The sequence below is a fragment of the Myxocyprinus asiaticus genome, chromosome 38 (assembly GCF_019703515.2).
Source record: "Myxocyprinus asiaticus isolate MX2 ecotype Aquarium Trade chromosome 38, UBuf_Myxa_2, whole genome shotgun sequence".
In the NCBI taxonomy this organism is placed as follows: domain Eukaryota; kingdom Metazoa; phylum Chordata; class Actinopteri; order Cypriniformes; family Catostomidae; genus Myxocyprinus; species Myxocyprinus asiaticus.
This window is the reverse complement of record NC_059381.1, coordinates 34,473,901-34,497,299: the sequence shown is the minus strand read 5'-3', so window position 1 is coordinate 34,497,299 and position 23,399 is coordinate 34,473,901. Positions and strand designations below refer to the sequence as shown.

Below are 23,399 nucleotides of genomic sequence, written 5' to 3'. Positions count from 1 at the left end.
GTATTTCTTTTTATGAAATCGCAAATAAATTATTGGAATAAATTGAGATAGGCTAGAGCTTTGCATATCCAAATTTATAAACTATCAAGAACTGAAATAATTATTTAAACCTGTTGTCCTTTTTGCATGTAAACTACATTCATGTTTGTTATTGCTAAACAATTAAACGCAAATATTCAACACACGACACTTTTATTGTTCTATCAAATTTGCAGTATGCAGAACGGAAGTGGACGACAGACGCACGCATGTGATTGGTTTGAACGCCTTGTAACCCGGAACAGTCAGGTTGTCAGTGCTCAGGAAGATGGCAGGGGTGTTTGAGGTGGAGGTTGACGGTGTTGAGCACGACCATGGACACGGACACGGACATGGACATGGACATCGCGACGACGCTTCTCAGGTCGAAAAGCACGATACCTCTTTACATAATGTTATGAAATGCGACTTTCTTTTGAGCTGTAGTGTGGGCGCGAGCTTCTGACTGTTCAATGTTCAGATTATCTTCTGATTATTTACTGTTCATTTACACGACAAATATAAGTTTATTAAGATCTGGAGGGCGATTATATAGTTGGGCTTGAGTCCAAAAAAAAATTGGGTGGAACTGATATGAATACACGATGTCTAACGTTGACTTTGATGTTTTATATATGGAGCTAGTTGTCGCACTTTTTTACTTCAGTAAATATTTCTCAGGGTAGGTTTATTTTTACATTTCTTACATTCTTACCTATTGTACGTCAGTTTCTATACAATACCTTAAAGTTTTGGCTACAAAACGGCTATTGAACATTTCCACTGTTATTGCTCAAGAAATGCCAGTTTTCTCTAGCAGTGGTTTTATATGTTGGTTTCAAACATCTAGTTAAAAACCCTCTTGAATTAGAATATTTTTTTTTTAAATTCTGTCCACCAAACGTAACTTTCAATGTCATATTTTTGTTAAATCTGTTGGGTAAACACAATAAATCCACATATAGACATGCATTCAGGCAACTGTATAATGTCTTTTAACTGAAAGATTGAAATGTGTGCTCAGGACAGTGGTATTTTTTTTTTTATAAATGTTAGGTTCAAATTGTTAACCAAAACAATTCTGTATGTTTCAAATTTTCCTTCGTTATTGCTGTTTCATAATTTTTATACTGTTTGAATTCTGCTTATGTTTTCAAATAGGCTAAATGTGACAACTTGCCCTTATATAATTTGACAACATGTCCTGCTTCTGAAGTCTCAAACGGTTATAGATGATCTTATAAAATTGTTTTTATATGTGTGTGTGTGTATATATATATATATATATATATATATATATATATATATATATAATATTAAGATCTAAGTCAGCCTGGGTTCCAGAAATCAATTTTACATGGTGTTTATGTCACTGCGTTACTCATCACTAACAGTGATATTTCTACAGATTGACCTGTCCCAGCTCTCACCGGAAGAGAAGTGGAGGTTTGTGTCTTTTTTATTTTTTTTTTCTATTTTAAAATAATTTTTGTTCCTGTGAATCAGTAGACAGATATATTATGACATACAGGATTATGTTTGCTCTAAAACAAAGGTTGAGGGTTCAAATGAAGGAATAACCCAGAAACTAGAAAGTGAGCAACATCACGATCTTCTCCTCTATTTATTGTATATAGGTAAACAAAAATGTCCTTAAAACAAACATTGAAATTAATAATATTACCACGAACTGCATAAACCCAACAATATGCCAAATTATCAAAATTCCTATTATGAGTGTATTGGAATATTGACAGGTTTGTTTTTTAAACATCAGTAACTAGAAAAAGGCCATAATTCACTGCACAAATGACAATAAAACAAAAGTAGACACCATGAAATTGGTCTTGTGCTATATTCCAAGACTTCTGAAGGCATACATATGATTTTTGGGGGGTTTCAGAATGGGTTTTTGATATAAGGGTGAGTGAACAATTATATAATTTAAAATTTTATGTGAACTATTCCTTTAACTATGCATGATTTGTTGCATTTAACAGCTAAAGGAAAACATCCTTTAAGACAGTAGCCTCTTTCACACATACAGTGTTTTCCAGAAAATATACTGCAATTTTCAGGTTAGAGGTCATGTGTGAACATGACCCTTTTAATAATAAAGGTAAATTTTGCTCTGGCAATTTCCCTTAATATGAAGTTGGATTATTAGTACCTACAGTTGAAGTCAGAAGTTACATACACCTTAGCCAAATACATTTAAACTCAGTTTTTCACAATTCCTGACATTTAATTCCCAGTCTTAGGTCAGTTAGGATCACTACTTTATTTTAAGAATGTGAAATGTCAGAATAATAGTAGAGAGAATGATTTATTTCAGGTTTTATTTCTTTTATCACATTCCCAGTGGGTCAGAAGTTTACATACACTTTGTTAGTGTTTGGTGGCATTGCCTTTAAATTGTTTAACTTGGTTCAGATGTTTTGGGTAGCCTTCCACAAGCTTCTCACAATAAGTTGCTGGAATTTTGGCCCATTCCTCCAGACAGAACTGGTGTAACTGAGTCAGGTTTGTAGGCCTCCTTGCTTGCACACACTTTTTCAGTCCTGCCCACAAATTTTGTATCGGATTGAGGTCAGGGCTTTGTGATGGTGACTCCAATACCTTGACTTTGTTGTCCTTAAGCCATTTTGCCACAACTTTGGAGGTATGCTTGGGGTCATTGTCCGTTTGGAAGACCCATTTGCGACGAGCTTTAACTTCCTGGCTGATGTCTTCAGATGTTGCTTCAATATATCCACAATTTTCCTTCCTCATGATGTCATCTATTTTGTGAAGTGCACCAGTCCCTCCTTCAGCAAAGCACCCCCACAACATGACACAGCCACCCCCATGCTTCAGGGTTGGGATGGTGTTCTTTGGCTTGCAAGCCTCACCCTTTTTCCTCCAATCATAACGATGGTCATTATGGCCAAAAAGTTCAATTTTTGTTTCATCAAACCTGAGGACATTTCTCAAAGTAAGATCTTTGTCCCCATGTGGACTTGCAAACTGTAGTCTGGTTTTTTTATGGCGGTTTTGGAGCAGTAGCTTCTTCCTTGCTGTGCAGCCTTTCAGGTTATGTCAATATAGAACTCTTTTACTGTGGATATAGATACTTGTCTACCTGTTTCCTCCAGCATCTTCACAAGGTCTTTTGCTGTTGTTCTGGGATTGATTTGCACTTTTCGCACCAAACTACGTTCATCTCTAGGAGACAGAATGCATCTCCTTCCTGAATGGTATGATGGCTGCGTGGTCCCATGGTGTTTATACTTGCGTACTATTGTTTGTACAGATGAACGTGGTACCTTCAGGCATTTGGAGTTTGCTCCCAAGGATGAACCAGACTTGTGAGGTCCACATTTATTTTTCAGAGATCTTGGCTGATTTCTTTGGATTTTCCCATGATGTCAAGCAAAGAGGCACTGAGTTTGAAGGAATGCTTTAAAATACATCCACAGGTACACCTCCTATCAGAAGCTAATGGTCTAAAGGCTTAACATCATTTTCTGAAATTTTCCAAGCTGCTTAAAGGCACAGTTAACTTAATGTATGTAAACTTCTGACCCACTGGAATTGTGATATAGTCAATTAAAAGTGAAACAATCTGTCTGTAAACAATTGTTGGAAAAATTACTTGTGTCATGCACAAAGTAGATGTCCAAAATGACTTAACCAAACTATAGTTTGCTAATATTAAATCTGTGGAGTGGTTAAAAAATGAGTTTTAATGACTTCAACCTAAGTGTATGTAAACTTCTGACTTCAAATGTATAAATATCCATTTTGATGGTATGTGTGAACTGGACATGTTGTACATGGCAACCCAATGATTTTCCTGTAATTTACCTGTTGCATGTGTGAAAGGGGCTACTGACAGATTATATAATTGACACTTTGTTTATAAATATGTTTGTTGTTTTTGTTTGGTAGGTTGGAACATGCAAAAATGCATGCCAAACACAAAGGGCATGAGGCCATGCATGCAGAGATGGTGCTCATCCTCATCGTCACACTCGTCATCGCCCAACTCGTCCTGGTGCAGTGGAAACAGAGACACCCAAAATCATACAATGTAAGCCCCCTCTTCACTCCTTACACACCCATTACAAAATCTATTTTGTCCTAAACTTAAAGGGATAGTTCACCCAAAAATAAAAATTATCTCATCATTTACTCACCCTCATGCCATCCCAGATGTGTATGACTGTCTTTCTTGTGCAGAACTTAAACACAGATTTTTAGAATAATATTTCAGCTCTGTAGGTCCATACAATGCAAGTGAATGGTGACCAGACCTTTGAAGCTCCAAAAATCATATAAAAGCAGCATAATAATAATCTATAAGTCTGTAGTGGCTAAATCTTCAGGAGCGATACAATAGATGTGGTTGAGAAACAGATCAATATGTAAGTCCTTATTTACTATAGACCTCCACTTTCACTTTGACATTCTGAAAGTGAAAGTGGAGATTTATAGTAAAAAGGACTTAAATATTGATCTGTTTCTCACCCAAAAGTGATTGCATCTCTTCCGAAGACATATATTAAACCTCTGGAGTTGTGTGGATTACTTTTATGTCTTTGTGCTTTTTGGACCTTCAGAGTTCTGGTCACCATTCACTTGCATTGTATGGACCTACAGAGCTGAAATATTCTGCTTAAAGTCTTCGTATACTTCAGTTGGCCTAGTTGCTGATCGCTCCCAGATTTTTTCAATACTGACTATACTAAAAGAGCATCACAAAGCAGTTGTAATGCGCATGTGTCAAATGCGTTAGTATTTATTTGCGGTCAAAAGAGTGTACTTTGAAAGAAAACGTGGTCGAATACCCGGACCTTTCCATACAATAAAAACGAATTGTAACTGAGGCTGTCATTGTGCCTGTTAGGGCTGGGTGATAGGATGATGTTATCGGATATAGAAGATGTCTTACAAATCTCCAGATGTCGATTTCTACACTCATTGACAGACGGTGATTGACAATATCAGTAAATGGCAAAACCATGGATCTGGGTAGTCGCCAGATATATTAAACAGTAGCCCAGGGTGTGAAATTTGCCTCCACCACCCACCAAATGCAACGAGGCTGAATCCAGCTCCTGAATAAACACACTTTATTATATTTTTAAGAACAGACAGAAGAAAAGCCATCAGTGCTCGTGTGTGATGCGCTGTTTGTCCAGGGGTGTGCAGCAGGAGCATCTTGTGGAACACATGCATATAAAAAGTTATCACACTTTTTTTTTCTTTTTTTTTTCTCTGATTCAGTCATCTGAAAACTGTTTGCAAGAATAGTGTTGTATATGATAATGCTGCAAATGCTCCAAGACCATCTCGGGAGGTGTTCGAAGTTTAGTTCGATTTATTTCCACAGAGCAGTTCACGCTTAACGTGCATTATGAACGCAACTCTACAGGTTCTCTCAAATATATCTTTGTATTAAAGAAACAAAGACGAAAGTGGTTAAATCACATTCACCTTGAACCTAAAATTGAGTTCTATTTTCTTTTCTTTAGGCAGCATTAACTGTATTAACGAAATGCAATACAAACACAAATTCGATAAGAACACATTTGGCAGCATTATTTTGGGAACACAAGGACATTTATTAGGCTTGCATACACCTAATATAAAAACTGGTGTTTTCTATTTGTTTAAGCACAGACTAAGTGAAGTAACAAACTGTTTTAGCCGTTTTGAAAGTAGAAATTATGTGGATTGTTTTGAACTTTCTATAGGTAATGTTTTTATAATCATTATTATCTTTACACGTATAATTGTCTTTAGTTCTTTATTTTTAGGCTATTATTAATTTCCCACCTGTTGTCATAGACGAGTACTTGTGTGATGGCAAATGAGGTCATTGGAGATGGTAAATGTTTGGATTGGGGAGGTAGTTATACAAGATTTTTTAATCACTTCTTTATTTTAATTGCTTTTTTAATTTGGTTTAAAGTGCAATTTCATGTTTCAATAAATGAATTTCATTTTTAAAGCAAAATCAGTAAAGCATAGTATTTAATAACCCTCGGCAGGGGTGTTGACAATACAAACTGATATCGCAATATTTTTAAGGTGATTATCGAAAAAATATTTTTAACATATCACCCAGCCCTAGTGCCTATCATGTCCTAAATCATGACTGAACTTACATTTTTGGGTGAAATATCCTTTAATGGATTCAAATGCAATTATAAGATAAATAATGCTCGCCCAGAAGTGAAAAGTCTGTTATTTCCTTGCTCTCATGATGTTGTAAACCCCTATTACTTTTTTTTTTATTTATTTATTTTTTTTTTCAAAAAGGAGGTTTGTGGTTACTGGAGCTTTCAAACTTCAAAAACAACACAAAAGTACCAGAAAGGCAGTCCATATGACTTGTGTTATTTATGTTAAGCCATACAATAGCTTACTCAATGGCCATTATTCTAATGAAACGTACTGTGTCACCTCAGCAAATGCTGTATGACAATGTGAAACCGACTGAACTGAGGATTGATTGGAAAAGTTATTGCTTTGTTATTGCATGGGAAAAAAAACAGGACCATAACATTCTTCAAATTCTTTTCCTTTGGAGTTTTCCGGATGAGTTGTGTTTGTAGGGATTTTAAACAACAAGAGGGTAAGTAATGGATGACTGAATTTTCAAATTTGGGTGAACTATCCTTTTAGGCATATGTTTTCATGTGTTAAATCCCTTTTTGGTTAGTGGATTTTATTTTAATTAAACCCAGAACAAAACTATTTGAATGAGTAATTTTTTGTGTTCCTCAGTGTAATCTCGTTCCTATTTACACCACTAGATGGAGACATTGCACTTGACAAAATTAAAAAAACAACTGGCTCTGAGGATAATGCTCACAGCCTTTAAACTAAGAACAGTGAATGTTTGTATGTAGCTGCTTGTCTTTAAATTATGACACCTCCTACAGGGAGCTCTCTGTAGTTCAGGAAGTGAATCTCACGGAAAAAGACATTGTGACATTATTTTCATGACAGTTAAGCAAATTTTACTCGATTCTTGTTGCTGTTATGTGAAAAATACTAATGCAATAATAAAAAATCATCCTGTTTTAAGTAAAATCAGCATAAATATAGGACAACACATGCTAATATGATGCAAACAAATTACAACTTTACAATTTAAAAAATATGCTATGTATTTTATTTCTTTTTTTCACTTTCTAGTTCTCAGAAATTATTTCTTGGGCTATCAATTGATTACATTTTTTATTCAAATTAATCACATTAATCAATATTTACTGAGTAAGGTCCCCAAATAAAGATTATTCAGTGTTTAATAATTAAAATAATTATAAATACTATATATATAATATAATATAATGTATAATAAATATTAAAATTCTGATAATTCAAATACATTTGTGGCAGCAGACAATGTTTAAAAAAAAAAGTGGCTTAAAAGTAAAAAATATTGTTTATTTTATCACCATACCATTGATCATAAGTCTATAATTGGCCTTCTTCCTTCTGCATTCTTTTTAATTGTTAGTTTTTGCACTCATGTGTCAGATGGATGGTTTTGGTTGCGATGTGTCTCACTAGTTTTCAGCGTCTCTAGTCATAAGCACTGTGTTTTTAGGATGCTGTCAAGTTTTTACTATGATCGTTGCCTGTATAGCTGGAGTTGCGCTGATTGCCCCCTATTGCCACAGATTTGCAAAAACATCAAGGTGGTACATCAAGCTTGAATTGCGCCGATGGTAGGAACCTTTTAGTAACACTTTATTTTACAGTGTCCTTGTTATACATATAACATGTAATGACTATATAAATAACAGTCCATTATGCATAATTACAAGCAACTAACTCTAAACCAAACCCTAACCATAAACCTATAGTAAGTACATGTTGTTAATTAATATTACTCAGTACTTACTAGGGGTGTAACAGTTCTTGATTAAAAAAATGAAATGTACGGTTCGCCAACCACTGTTCTGTAAGCATTTGCTCCTTGGTTCATCTCTAGTTTAATAACGCATCTGGATCATACAGTTTGGCGAAGAAAATAAAGTGCCAAATAGACATGCTCTGTTGTAACCTCCGCTAATGCACTTGTATGGCTCTGTAAATGGACACACTCCACCTGTGTTTCACGTGGATCAACTTTCTACAGAGAGAAGCTGTCCTATTAACTGTTAGTATTTTAAATCAGTTGATGACATCACAGTTCTGCACGTGTTGGCAAAATGGCAAGCAGAGAAAACAAGCCCCTGCGTCATTTAAGTCTCCTGTCTGGGAACTTTTTCTTTATGCAGTCATTTATAACAGCGGTGGTCAAAAAACATTTACAAAACAGGCACTATTTGCAGACATTGCTCGACGCGAGTGCCGTATACTGGTAATACATTGATTATTTGATTAGCTATTTACGCTGACAGCACCCGAGGAAACTGCACACAGACACACTCCCTTCCGTCTTTAAGCAGGCACTCGCTGTTAGTTCGGACAGACATGAAACAAGAACTAAAGCGCTTGGGGTGTTCATTGCCAAAGTTATGTTGCCCTTCTCATTGATGAAGATGTGGGATTTCCACGTATGATTAAAACACTCGAGTCATGTTACAACATCCATTCTTGTATTCATTTTAATAGGAAGTTTATTTCTTCTATAGTGATGTACATATTTTGACATTGAATATACGTTGAGTTGAGTTTGAAATGCACTTTATGTTGATGCATGTCGTGTAACATGCATCAACAGCAGGTATTAATTTAAAATGTTGAGATCGTAATTAGAGAGGTTTTTTTTGTTTTAGTAAAGCACCCTAACGAAAATTAACCATGGTTTTACTATAGTAATATTGTAGTAACCATGACTGTAATAACAAGGACTGTTGTCCTCATGGTTTTCTTAGCTGAAATCATGGTTGTGATAGAATTAACCATGGTTTTATGTAGTAATACTGTAGTAGCCATGTATTAACCATGGTTTTACTATAGTAATATTGTAGTAGCCATGACTGAAGTAACAATGACTGCTGTCACCATTGTTTTCTTGGTAGAAATCATAGTTTTGATGCAATTAACCATGGTTTTACAACAGTAATACTGTAGTAGCCATATAGTAACCTTGATTTTACTATAGTATGGTAACCATGACAGTAACCATGTTAATTTTGTGGTTACTATGATTTTACTACAAATGCAATGTTTAAACTATGGTTACTGTAGTAAAACCATTGTGTCTTGTAGTGAGGGCAAATCTCTTGAAGTGTTTGTTACCAAATAGAATATTTTTACTTTGGATTTGGCAGTAATATTTTTTTTTCCCCCTTAACATAACAAATACTGAAACGTGATACAAACCAAACTGTGAGAAATTTGAACCGTTACACCCCTAGTACTTGCGTGTAAGAAAGCAACCTTTCTTATTAAGGAATTTAGTTTGAGTTGGGGTCATGATTATTTGCATAATTATTGTTTAAGCATTATGTTTAATATAATTATTCACACTAAATAAACACATTAAATTGACATCCCTACTTTTTTGCAACACTGTAATGACAGTTTTTTGGGGGGAAATGTGCTTAATTGTCATGAAAATAATGTCACAATAAAAAAAATGCTAAAAATAAAACTTAAACTAAATTTTTGAGGCCAAAATTAATTCTTTATTTTTCTTATGATTTTGGGTCATATACTGTACAATCTGGTAATTTCTTGACAGTTTTGTTTTGTGAAAAATTCATCCATTACTATCTCCTCAAATGTCCCATGATAAATTTTTTTTCCAAGTTGCTGCAAAATGTCCTTCAAGTATGCTAACGTACTGCTTTAAATGTTTTAGCTGAACACTGAAGAGTGCTTATCCTGAGAAGCTAACATCTGAATAAAGACAATTCTTTTGTTTTAGTTGGTAACCCTCTTCCAGATGTGGGTCGTTCCTCTGTATTTCACCACTAAGCTGCACTGGTGGCGGTTTCTGGTCACATGGTTCATCTTCTCTGTTGTCACGGCCTTCATTACTTTTCGTGCTACCCGCAAACCACTTGACTGCACCACACCGAGGTAACCGGAAATAGTGAACCTCATTGTTATGCTGATAAGACTGACCTTTTTGTAGGGTGTGGTAGACTTTCCGTGTCATAACAGTTTCCGTGTTTGTAACTCTTTGCCTTTGGACTTAAAAGACTTTGGAAATATTTTTCTAAATGTAACTAACGCCTACACATAACTTGGGGGTTTTTGGCCATTACTCTTATGACATGCTGTACTGTGAGACCTCAACAAATGACATGTTAGCAATACTGCTCCTTATTGTGTACTTGTCTAGGTCACACCTCAAAATCAAAAGGCAAAAAATAAGAAGTTATATTTTGCATAAAGAAAATGATGCCTATTTTTAGGACCATTAAGATTTTTTACATCGTAATGTTTACAATTTCTTGACATTTAATCACATTTTCCCCCCAAATTCTCATTTCTGCAATCTGTAAATTATATTAGAATATTATATTACAGCAAAACAATGGATTGTTTTATTTAAATAATAAATTAAAGTCAGAATAACCAATACTAGTATGATGTATAAATATTTTACAATTTAAAAAAATATATTGTTTTGCAATTTGGAAGGAAAATGTGCATAGCAGTCATGGAATAAATCCATGAATTAAATCCATAAATCCATCTTAATGGTTTTAAAAAATAGATTGTACTTTGCTTAAAGAAAATAGTCTCATATCTTTTTATTTTGGGATGAAATATGATTTGGTTTCATGAGATTCACATGTTTACCCTGTTGTGTCTCTCCTTATACAGGCTTGTGTATAAATGGTTCCTCCTGTTGTATAAGATCAGCTATACCACAGGCATCATGGGCTATACTGTAGTCATGTTCACTCTCTTTGGCATCAATCTCATATTTAGGTAAGTTTTGAATTCCCATGGTAAAATCATTGTAACCCACGGCCTCTTGTGGCTTATCACTTATCACCTGCAGCAGAGCTCCAGACTGTGACTGAAATGGTTGCAGATATGACAAAAATGTAGAAAATTGAAAATCTAGTCACCATTGTGGAGTCAGAAACACTTTGTGTGGTGTTTTTGAATGTTTCTTGAACTGCTTTTAAACCTTTCTCTTGCGTTGTGCTCACAACACAAGCCATGATGTCTGATTCGTGAACAAAAGAATCTTAAGAAACAGTTTCTTTTTAACCCTTTCAGCTCAGATGGGCCTGACGGCAATCGTCCAAATATTAATAACTACAGTCTTGACCAACACAAAATAGGTATCGTTTGATAGATAAGAAAAACTGAACAGATGCTTTGAAATTTGCAGACAAATCAGAATTGTCCCGTTTTGATGATGATAATAATAATAAAAAATTAAAAAATCACTGTACATATTATTGCAATCAGTAAAAACATCCGTCTGATCAAATAACCATGTGTCATGTGTTGTTGGAAAACTCTCAAAGAGTAGAATACAACCTATTTGTTTTACTTGCCGACAAAAATAAAGCGAGTAATAGTATATGTCTTTGACAATTATGTTGGTGTTGCTTATTTGCCTCGTTTTTATGGAGGACAACAAGTGTCTCGGAAATAGTAATAAAGCATTTCATAAATAACTAATTGTACAATGAAAATAGGCATTAATAAATTAGTTTACAAATTAATTTATTAATCTATAAATAAATAGATTAAATTACAAAGTAATTCATTATTTGATATTTTAATGGGCAGTAAAAAGAGTATTTATAAAAAGAATTTATAAAAGAAATATTAATCTATCAGTAAATAGTGGAATTTCAAAATGTATTTGAAAATGCAATTTAACTGGATTCACAAATTGAATTACGAATACAGATTTTAATCAGACATTTAAAAGGGCAATTCCATTTCCCATTTGCATTTCTGTTTTCCTATTAACTATTCAATTTGCTTAGTCATTTAGCTTCTCCTTTTAGCCTCTCCATTTAGCCTTTCCATGACACTTTGGGCCTTGTGCTGGTAAAACGAGGTAAAGCAATGCAAATTAGCTATGGTCATGTGTCATGTGCAGATGTATGTCATAGATGTGGAAAGGAGAAGGTGATAGAGAACTAAAATGGAAGAAACAACTTTAAACACATGGAATAACACAATAAATGACATCATTTCTTTGGCTGACTATGTCGACAGTAATGTTCCAGTTGAGTATGACTGTGCTCTGACGACGTTGCTTCAGCTTAGAAAAAACTTGGAATCATCCAGCCGCTATTTGGAGGACATAGTTTGGGCCAAGTTTGAAGAGGTGGAGCATTTACTTTGCCAAACGGGTAACATTTCAGAGTTTCAACCCTGTATTGATATACAAAGAGACAAGTTACAGCTGCAAATCTCCCTTGGAATCCCACACAGGGAGATAGCAAAACATTTTGGTGTGTCTTTGAAAACTCTCCATCGCAGGATTGCACGGTGGGGATTAAGGAAAGAAACCTAGCTGTCTAGTTAGCTATGGCTAACGACATCTTGGAGTACCAGAGGCTGCAGTTTCAGGACCCTTATTTCAGCCACCTTATTACACCCAGAGATATATAATGTCAAATAAGAATATATATATATATATATATATATATATATATATATATATATATATATACCCCGTTTAATCAGTACAATGGCAGTTGATAGTCACCAGTCACTTCAATGCTTAAAAAAAAGTCCTCAAAAGGATCATAAAAATAGTACTTCATATTCCAAGTCTTCTGAAGGCATACAAGAAGCAACTTGAACGGACTGGAATATTCATAAAAAAATGTTTCTTTTGTGTTCTGCATAAGCAAGAAAGTCATACAGGTTTGGAACAACATGAGGGTGAGTGTGTAATGACAGAATTTTAAATTTTGGGTGAACTATTCTTTTAATGATTCACTCAAAGTTTTAAGAAACGAACTCTCGCGAGTTAGCGGTTTGAATCAGAGTCACTCACTCAGTAAATCTTACTAAGCTGATACAAAGTTAACGACTGACTCTGTCACTAAACCGTGAGCCATTTTTCGGTTACGTCCAAATAGAAATGAACCGAAAACCGCTACTGTGATGTGCACTTGAAGTTAGGCAGTCTTACCAATCAGTCAATAATTACTGACTAGTTGTATGTATGACTGCTCAAAGTTAAAAAATACCTATAGCAGAGTTTTATAAAATAAAATAGTTGTCTTACATTATGCATATAAAGACTTAAAGGAAGAATTTATATAAACCCTAGTTGTTAGAACTTAAATCGTCATAGAAGTAGTTTATATAACTGACTGTCCCTCTTCACAGCACATTTTAGGAATCAATGACTCCGCAGTTATTATTAGTCTGGTGCCACGTGCAGTAATTTGTCACCATTATGACAGTAATTCTGCATGTTCATTCTCATTGTACATCCATACAGAAAAGTTCAGCAAACAAGATATGGGGCACCTCTAAACACTCATCTATCATGGGAACTGACCATGTGATTACCTCTATGTTTAAGTCATGCTTCCCTTTCTGATGTACAGTATTCTCACCTGCCACCAAATAAACATGCTGAAAAAAGCAGAAACATTTATGAGGAAGTCATAAACTGAGGCAAAAATGATCTGCTTCTCTCAGGAGTCCCACTATTACTTTATATTAATTGCTTTTTTCATGATTTGGACTTGGCTATATAATTTTTTTTTTTAACATTTTCTGGGACAAGTTGCCTCCATAATGCTAGGGTTTTGTGGGTTGTTGCCAGGGCATTGCTATGCAGTTGCTGGGGTGGGTTTTTTTTTTTTTTTTTTTTTTTTTTTTTTTTTTGCTCATTTGCAATAGTCTGCCAATAGTTGAACTTTCCTCAACAAGCCTCATGATTATCCCTACCACCAACGCTATGGTAAAAAAGTACAGAATTTGACATTTATTAGTGGTGTTTGCTAATTCAAGTATAATTATTACTCTTGATCATACTGTAAATTACAGTTCATGACTATAAAATTGGTTAGTTCTCAGTGGTCCACTCCTGATAACAATTTTATAACTGTTGGCCATTCTTAAAGGAAATACTTCATTTCTGTTTTCTGCAGTTCTGTTACACAGTAGAAACACTGTCAGTGCAAAAACACAACTTGAGCTTGCAGTTACATGCACAAAGTGAAACAGACCTTAAGATAGATTTTTTTTATTACAATAATTACAATGGCCGTTTGTGTGTATTGACTTTAGATTCCTGAAAACAAGCCAATTGAGAGAAACCACAAATTTAGGACTAGGGCTGGGTATTGATACAGATTTCCTGAATCAGTTCACAAGCCTCCAATTAGATTCCGATTCATTTATATTTATATCAGTAATAATGTCCATTTTGGTTACAGATGAAAGCAATTTGACGATTCAATACCAGTTTTGATATCCAAACAAAATACAAACTAATTTGAGTAAATATTGTGTCAAGTTCTCGAGTAATTACTTAAGACAAGTTAACAATCAATAAATAAAGAAAATTAAAAGCAATGGAACAAATAAAAATAACAGAACAAAGATACAAATGAAGAAAACATTACTTGAAGTTTTTAACAGCAATATCAAGTATTCAAGTAAACATTCAGAAACTGAAAAAAATAATGAAATGTTACATAAATTACTGGTCTTTAATGTATGATCATAATAATACTTTCCAAAGCTACTAAAGTTATCCAACCAAGAGCAGTGAGTCGTTTTCACATTTTCTGACATGATCAACCAGTGCTTTCCTGTGATCGACGTAAGGAGCACCCCTGGCATAGAGTAAAAAAATCAGTCTTGTGAGAATCGCTGTGATTGTTAAAGTTAAGATCGCGATTAAGCAGAAAAATCGTGTGTTTGTTTTTTTTCCCCCAGCCCTACTTGGGACTATGAATTCATCTTCTATCATGTGTTATATTGCCTTCTTTTTCTCTCATAGAATAAAGCCAGAAGATGCCATGGACTTTGGTGTGTCTCTTCTCTTTTACGGCCTGTACTATGGTGTATTGGGTAGGGATTTTGCAGAGATGTGTGCAGATTTTATGGCATCTACAGTTGGGGTGAGTGCTTGCATCAATTAATGGAGCTACATCACATTTTGCCTCATATATTTCATACATGTTGGTGAATTGCCATTGTATAATACCATGTCAGTTCTCCCAAAATGGTAGCTGTAGGGGTAAAGAGTGTCAGATTCTTTGGGGTAAGCTGTGTCAGTGTCAACTAGTAGTCATGGTGAGCAACTTAATGCAGAAAATACTTTTACGAATGTTTCTTTAATTTCAAATATGAAGCCTTTTATTATGTGTGAAGAAAGAGACATTATACAAGAATATTTGACTCTGAATGCTGTGATTAACCAATCACTATCAAGTATTCAGTGGCCATCACCATCGGCCATTGAAAGTTCAGTGTCAATCGACCTATAACAACAGCTGTCAGACCAAACAAATAAACCGAACTCTGACTTCTAACAGACTTCGGTCCGCACCAAACGCTCTAGAATTGAAGAACATTTAAATTGTCGCCTGTTGTCCGTGTGATATTTACAGATCTAATATGTTTTAGTTTTACAGTGCATCAGGAATGCCCACTAAACACCTCTCAGACAGCATCTGTGCCGTATGCGGTCAGCCAATCCTGGTGGACGTGAGCGAGGAAGGAATCATTGAGAACACCTACAGACTCTCCTGCAACCATGTGTATCCTTCATCTCTTACAGTTAGTCATGGACTCATTTGACATTTGTCTGTGATTTTAAGTCTTATTTTCAATCTAATTACACCACTTAAAGTTTTTTTTTTTATCGATCATTAAGTGTAAATGCCTTTTCAAGATGCATTCGAGACAAATAGCAATCCGATTACTCAAACCTCAGGAGGTGGTTTAAGACACATTGAAGATGCAACTTGGTCAAGTGTAAATGCTGTGGCTGTCAATTGATTATCGTCGATTATTATTGTCAGTTGAATTATTAATTGCAACTAAAATATATATACACACACACACACACACACTCACACTGAGCACTTTATTAGGTACACTTGTGCACCTACTTATTAATGTGATATCTAATCAGCCAGTCGTGTGGCAGCAGTGCATACAATCATGCAGATACAGGTCAGGAGCTTCAGTTAATATTCACATTAACCATCAGAACGGAGAAAAAAATGTGATCTCAGTGATTTCGACTGTGGCATGATTTTTGGTGCCAGACCAGCTGGTTTGAGTATTTCTGTAACTGCTGATCTATTCTGCTCACTACAATTGTACAGAGTGGTTATCTGAGTTACTGTAGCCTTTCTGTCAGCTCGATCCAGTCTGGCCATTCTCTGTTGACCTCTCTCATCAATAAGGCATTTCAATCCACAGAACTGCTGCTCACTGGATGTTTTTTGTTTTTGGCACCATTCTGAGTAAATTCTAGAGACTGTTGTGTGTGAAAATCCCAGGAGATCAGCAGTTACAGAAATACTCAAACCAGCCAGTCTGGCACCAACAATCATGCCACGGTCTAAATCACTGAGATCACATTTTTTCTTCATTCTGATGGTTGATGTGAACATAAACTGAAGCTCCTGACCCGTATATGAATGATTTCATGCTCTGCAATACTGTCACATAATTGACTCATTAAATAATCACATGAATAAGTAGATTTTCAGGTGTTCCTTATAAAGTGCTTAGTGAGTGTACATACTGTATATACAGTACATGCATATAGAGTGTGTGTGTGTGTGTGTGTGTGTGTGTGTGTGTGTGTGTGTATATATATATATATATATATATATATGATCAATAATTGTTGAAAAAGGCTACCAAATAAAGAAAATTCAATTTATAATAATCAAAATTACAAATATACAATATATAATAAATATCAGATCATTTAAATACATTACATTATTGTGGCAGACAGGTGATTAGACGGTACAAAAAGTGGCTTTATTTCTGTCCACCTTTTTCACAGGCAGCGAAATTACCCATTATGCTTGGCGTGTTCTTCCAATGCGGATGCTTCAGACTTCCGCTTCGTAGCTTATTCCCATTACCAAGCACAGAAATATCACTAACAACAGTCAAAAACGAGTGAACAGTCTGTATTAACGTAAATCCCTTTCTCACTAAAGGCCTCGTGTGGACATTCGTTTCGGCGGCAGTCCCTGAATAGACAAGTACACAATAACACACATTTACATGGTAAAGTTATTGGACTCTAGCACCCGCTGCACGCACCCTGTATGTGTGTGTGTGAAGAGAGGGAGAGGGAGAGAGAGACTGACATACAGCACGCAGAGAGAGAGAGAGAATTCACGTATATGATGCGCTAGATTTAATTACGTTTTTTGTTGAGTAGTTAAATATGAAAACAGTCAAATCGAGGACATTTAGGGAACCTAGAAATCCCGACTGGTCGCTTTTTAAGGTTCGAAAAAAGAGGAATCATCTGTGAAAAGAGGACTTATGGTCATAATAGGTTCCATTTAAAAAAATCTTCTGATTTGAGGGACGTACCATTGCATTATTTCTGTATTAAAAAGTTCTGCCTTCTCATGCACTCATGAACAAATTGGTCTCTCCCTCATTCACATACACTCACAGCGTGACATGAGATAACCTTGTAAAGATGACTAATAAAACAAAGGCTTGGTTTAAATGTTTTTCATCTTTGTTATCTTCCAAAATGACAGACAGTATTTGGAATTATCTGTCAATGTTTTAAAAAAAAGGCAAGTGACGGAGAATTAGTTTAATGCAACCTCTGATTTTTACATCTGGTTTGACTCGAAATGTTTCAGCTTTGGCGGCTTTTGTGGGGGCTTATCGTTGTGTCATTAATTTTACAGTAGTTTTTAAGCCACCTGTAGTTTTTATAACACCCTATAACAGCGCATAATTATCCAGACCCTTAGCTGCTCGCCATCACCAGTAATGTTAGTCTAGCTGATAACAACAACTAAGCGGAAGTGTGGAAAATTTGATTAGAAATCTTTAAAATCTTAAGAAATGGTGATCAGTTAAGACTTAACAGATACACTTTCCTTTATACATTAATATAAATTTTAACCTAAAATCTTGATGTTGATGTTCAAAAGAAAGACCATGAAGATATTACGAGTCAACTACCCATATACCCTTTATGTGTATGACAGTGCATGGTGGTGTGGTGGTGGTGTAGTGGACTAAAGCACATAACTGGTAAGCAGAAGGTTGTTGGTTCAATCCCCACAGTCACCACCATTGTGTCCTTGAGCAAGGCACTTAACTCCATGTTGCTCCGGGGGGATTGTCCCTGTAATAAGTGCACTGTAAGTCGCTTTGGATAAAAGCGTCTGCCAAATGCGTAAATGTAAGTCATGCTGTATGATGACTAAACAGAGTAACAGGATTATAAACCTATAAACACCATGACCTTTATACAGACATGATATAGACTTTCACTATTGTTAGACTTCCTTTTTAAGGGCGTCCTCTCTTATGTAATGGTTTATGATTCTCAGACTATAATTCTCCATATTTGAATCGGTGAAATTGGTTATGACAGTCTTTTCAGATCCTGCTTCTTGTGGTTTTACTCATGAGGTTTCAGGTTTACTGGGAAGTTGTTATAATGTTACAGCAATTATGTTTTAGCAATATGGCCGATATTTTGTTTTCTTTTTCCTTAACCTACTTCTTTCCCCAGATTTCATGAGTTTTGCATACGAGGCTGGTGCATTGTGGGTAAGAAGCAGACGTGTCCATACTGCAAAGAGAAGGTTGACCTCAAGCGGATGTTTAGTAATCCATATCCTTTATTGCCCGAAAGCACTCAAATTGGTCAGTTTGTTTCACTGATGTTTTTACTTAGCAACCTCCTGGCAATGCAGTAACAACCACTAAGATCACCCTAACAACTGGTACGATTTGTAAGTAAACAACCTGTCAGAAAAAAAACTGGTTAACTTTGGTTTTTGTTCCCAGTTTAAGCCCAGTAGGTTATGCCCTCCTGTCGCTTTAGATGTGTGGCAAAAGATAAGGATAGTAATGTATTAGGTTTCCTGCTCTTATACTGGATTTGCCAGTTTCTCTTTTGTTGAGAACATACAGCTGATTGGACTTCTTACAAGAAGTACCTTCGGTGAAAAATCAGTGGTCTTTTTAGGCCTTTTTCTTGAGAAAGGGTTCTTTCAGGATTTTTCACTCTGCAAACATAACCCTCCTTGTTTCTGTCCGAATGAGATTTCTAGCATGCCAAAGCGTCCAAACCATTAGTCATGTATAATAGTGAAAGTGCTTCTTTTTCACTCTATTATAATTTAATACCAAATGGTTATATTACAAGCATGACCAATTTTGTAGTACTTGGTATGTCCCGATTTAATCCACAAGTTTGTGCAAAACCAGATGATTGTTATCCAGCATGATTTGAGAATGTTCCAAAGATATTAGTGCAGAATCTTACTATTTTTCTTCTTGTGTCAATGTTTTTTTTTTTTTTTTTTTAGGTCAGTAATAACTGTAAATGTAAGCAAATTGAATTGACAGAGTTTGAATGTATGCTGTGACCGTCATTAAAGCTAAAGTTAGTGCACTCTTTATGTGTGCCCATTAATGATTTTATTGCGGTGTAAATGAGTCACTAAATCTTTTTTTAGCCACTGAGACTTTATCAGAATGGCACAGAATAATAAGGAACTACTAGTTTCGGCGAAGATGTAGTTGGTTGCGCAAGTCTTCAGAATATGAAATTACATGCTATCCTTCTCATTTGTACATGTTACATAACTCTACTACTTGAATACTTGAAATATTTTATTCTGATTAATCAATATAGGCATTCTGTGGTTAAATATTTTAAAATGATGACTGCTAAACTGTATAATTGACCTACATAAGTTTTAGTTTCATGTCTGTCATATCAATCCACACCAGGGTCAGAAATTAATGGAGGCTAGGGGCAAAAAAACAACCCTGCAATAATTTTTTTCATCTGATATATTTTATTCTAAGCCTAGTTAAATATATTTTCAAACAAAATATTTTTGATGCTGATTTAATTTTTTCATAGGTATTGAACATGATTAGATTGAGGAAAAAAATGAATTGATTAAAAGTATTTTACATGAAAGTATGAGTGTTTTTATATGGTTAAAAATATGCCCTTATAAAGGGAAAAAATCACTTCCAGGGGGCAAATATTTCCCCTTAATAAAACAAAAGACTTCGTTGTTTACACTGGTTTACACATACAGTTACTTTCTTCTTACATAAAAGTATTATAATAATAATAATAGTAAAAATAATTCCATCATCTGCCTTGTAACCAACCAGAACACCTTGGCAACTGCCTAGCAATACACTAGTACCCTTGTTACCACCAAGAATACCTTAGAGGCTCCCTAATCACACCCTAGGAACCACCCAGAACACTAGCAACTGCCTAGGAACCAACCAGAACACCACAACAACCTTCTGGCAACACAGTAACCGCTCAGAACACCCTAGTAACCAACCAGAACACCATAGTAACCTCCTTGCCACACAATAACAAACACTCAGAACACCTTAGCAACTGCCTAGCAACACCTTAGTACCCTTGTTAACACCCAGAATACCCTAGTAACACCCTAGAAACGACCCAGAACACTAGCAACTGCCTAGGAACCAACCAGAACACCACAACAACCTTCTGGCAACACAATAACTACTCAGAACACCCTAGTAACCAACCAGAACACCATAGTAACCTCCTTGCCACACAATAACAAACACTCAGAACACCTTAGCAACTGCCTAGCAACACCTTAGTACCCTTTTTAACACCCAGAACACCCTAGCAACTGCCTAGTAACCAACCAGAACACCATAGTAACCTCCTTGCTACAAAATATAAACAATTCAGAACACTTAGCATCTGCCTTGCAATACACTAGTACCCCTGTTACCACCCAGAATACCTTAGTTGCTCCCTAGTAACACCATAGGAACCACACAGAACACTAGCAACTGCCTAGTAACCAACCAGAACACCACAACAAACCTCTGGCAACACAATTAACCACTCAGAACAGCCTAGCAGCTGCCTAGCAACACCCCAGTACCCTTTTCGAAATGTGTTGAATTTTTGGTCGTAATTGAGGATTTTTGCTTCATTTTATGGCCCCATTTCATTTTGTCACTTGATAGACGACCAATTCAGTGTAAAAAGTTATGTTTGAGGGATTTTTGTTATATTAAATAGTTTAGCACCTTAACACAGGTTTCTCAGATGGGAGAGACCCCACGTCATGTATGGACAGCTACTGGACTGGCTGCGGTACCTCGTGGCCTGGCAGCCCGTTATTATTGGACTGGTACAAGGCATCAATTACATCCTGGGTTTGGAGTAACTACTAGACCCAGTATCGAAGGACTAGCATACCTCACTCAAACTGGATTTTTCAAGGACTGTGTGTCTAATGTGTTAAGTACTGTATAAAGGCACACTGTATGCTAATGTGTCTTCAAATGAAATTCTACTATCAGTCTGACATTGGATGTTTTCTTTGAGTTTTTTTACCTTTATGGACTACATGAAGTTCGGACCTTGCTGTTGAATCACCTGGTCTCCAGAAGGATTTTTTTGTAAAGAAAACTTTTGAATCACTTAATGTATTTTTAAACATACAAATTTTCCTTTTTTTTTTTTTCTCCCCGTCAACAAACATAAACATACACTAAATGGCCAGAAGTATGTGGACACCCCCTTCTAATTAATGGTTTTGGTGATTCCAGTATTTTCTGAGAACAAATCCTAATACTACACTATATAGTGACATTCTAGAGACTTGTGTGCTTTCAACTTTGTTGCAGCAGTTTGGAAAGAATGTTATTGTATAGCATATAATTAAAATACTTTATGTCCTCACAGAAATGACTGGAATAACGAAACCCGTTTGTTAGAAGTGTCCACATACTTTTCGCCATTGTGACGAGGAGGAGGGCGTGGCCGGTCCATGAGGACGCACACCTGCCGCTGAATTGTCCTAATCAGCCGGGAGGGGGTTAAAGACAAGCCGGAGACTCCAGTTCGAAAGAGAGAAAGAGACACGTGGCTGCTGTGCTTTTGTTTCTTTAAGTTGATTAATGCCATTAAAGATATGTTGACTGTTCTGCCAGTTCCCGCCGTCTCCTTGCCCATCTTGTGAACCCCGTTACAGCCATATAATGTAATTGTTTTACAATATCCTTGCACCATTTTTTTCAGTGTACTTCTCTTTTGGCACATTTCAGACATGCTAGTAATTCGAGTGACAGGGAAAGGCCCTCTTCAAGTGTGTGTGTGTGTGTGTGTGTGTGTGTGTGTGTCGATAGTGTACAAATCGCTGTGTCTTCTAGCCAGTAATGAGCAGTGCGAGGGACAGTTTCAGCCTCAGGTGATGTTAATGTTTAATTCACTTCAAATTGTTCTCCACAATGTTTTAACCATGTTCACCTTTCAGTCTGTGTGGTGAGTCCCCAATGGCAACACAAGACTAAGGTACTGTAAAAGACTGTATGTTGAATGGATAAATAACATGATGTTGAAGTATTTTACTCCGTTGACTCTTTATTAGATGTGTTTGCTAAGGCAAGCATAACTACTTATGTTGCTCATACTTGGTGTTTGTGCTTTAAGCAAATCCCTAACCCTAAAGGCCTATTCAGACAAAGCCCATTTTTTCACACCGGCTCCGACAAATCATCCACCGAAAATTCCGAAAATTATATTGATATAATTTTTTTTATTTATATTTTATTCAGATTGCAATGAAACGTGAATGACCAATGAAATACGAGCTTAATCAACTGGCAAACAAAGGCACTGGACATGCAGCTGATACACACCATGAAAAATTTTAATTAAATAGTTTCAGTTCATGAACTCTTTGTACTTCAAACATAAACCCGGTCTGATTTTGAAAGTCTACTTAAACTACAGTAAATTTGCATCTATTATAAATGTTTATAAAGACACCAGAGTGTATTCCTGTGCTCTCTTACCCGTCTCGCACAAAAACACAATTCAATTCAAATATGCAGTAAATAAATGATATATTTGTAAACACATTATTTTTTAGAATATATTTGTAATGTGCTAATATATAATATACCTTGTGTTTTGTCTTAATGTACATTTAATGTGTATATTACTTTGCCTGTTATATTATCCAGGCATTAAAAATAGCAGGGAGGTTAGGCAAATCGTTTGGAATAGCTCGTAGTCAAATATTGCATAAAAAGCAATATTTTACTACAATGTAGACAAATGAATTGCAGAACCTCACTGCTGTTTTTATTGCAAGGATAATATAACACAAATTATTCCTGTAACTGTGCTGCGTACTGTACAGGCGTAAATTGTTTTTCATTTCATTAGTCTTTGTGTGAATAAACCATTTGTCAGCAGT

The 23,399-nt window shown here is 35.7% G+C and overlaps 1 protein-coding gene and 1 long non-coding RNA gene across 2 annotated transcripts; one reads left to right on the top strand and one right to left on the bottom strand.

Annotated features, from left to right (window-relative positions):
• The first annotated feature begins 263 nt into the window (after window positions 1–263).
• LOC127429358 (RING finger protein 121-like) lies at window positions 264–23,397 on the top strand. The gene is made up of 9 exons (XM_051678342.1): window positions 264–403; window positions 1,427–1,464; window positions 3,949–4,090; window positions 9,896–10,050; window positions 10,804–10,911; window positions 14,927–15,047; window positions 15,556–15,689; window positions 18,674–18,777; window positions 21,241–23,397. The coding sequence occupies exons 1-9, from the start codon at window positions 308–310 to the stop codon at window positions 21,357–21,359; spliced, it is 1,017 nt and encodes a 338-aa protein (XP_051534302.1). The 5' UTR covers window positions 264–307; the 3' UTR covers window positions 21,360–23,397.
• Window positions 19,401–21,234, bottom strand: LOC127429381 (uncharacterized). The gene is made up of 2 exons (XR_007895270.1): window positions 20,774–21,234; window positions 19,401–20,556 (listed from the first exon to the last, which is right to left on the bottom strand). It is a non-coding gene; the product is annotated as an uncharacterized LOC127429381 (long non-coding RNA).
• Window positions 23,398–23,399: the final 2 nt, after the last annotated feature.

Bases quoted from the DNA above. Each gene is read 5' to 3' on its own strand.
- LOC127429358 (XM_051678342.1), top strand. From the start codon at position 308: ATGGCAGGGGTGTTTGAGGTGGAGGTTGACGGTGTTGAGCACGACCAT. The intron at 10,051-10,803 runs GTAACCGGAAAT...CTCCTTATACAG, and splicing joins CTTGACTGCACCACACCGAG to GCTTGTGTATAAATGGTTCC. The intron at 10,912-14,926 runs GTAAGTTTTGAA...TTTCTCTCATAG, and splicing joins GGCATCAATCTCATATTTAG to AATAAAGCCAGAAGATGCCA.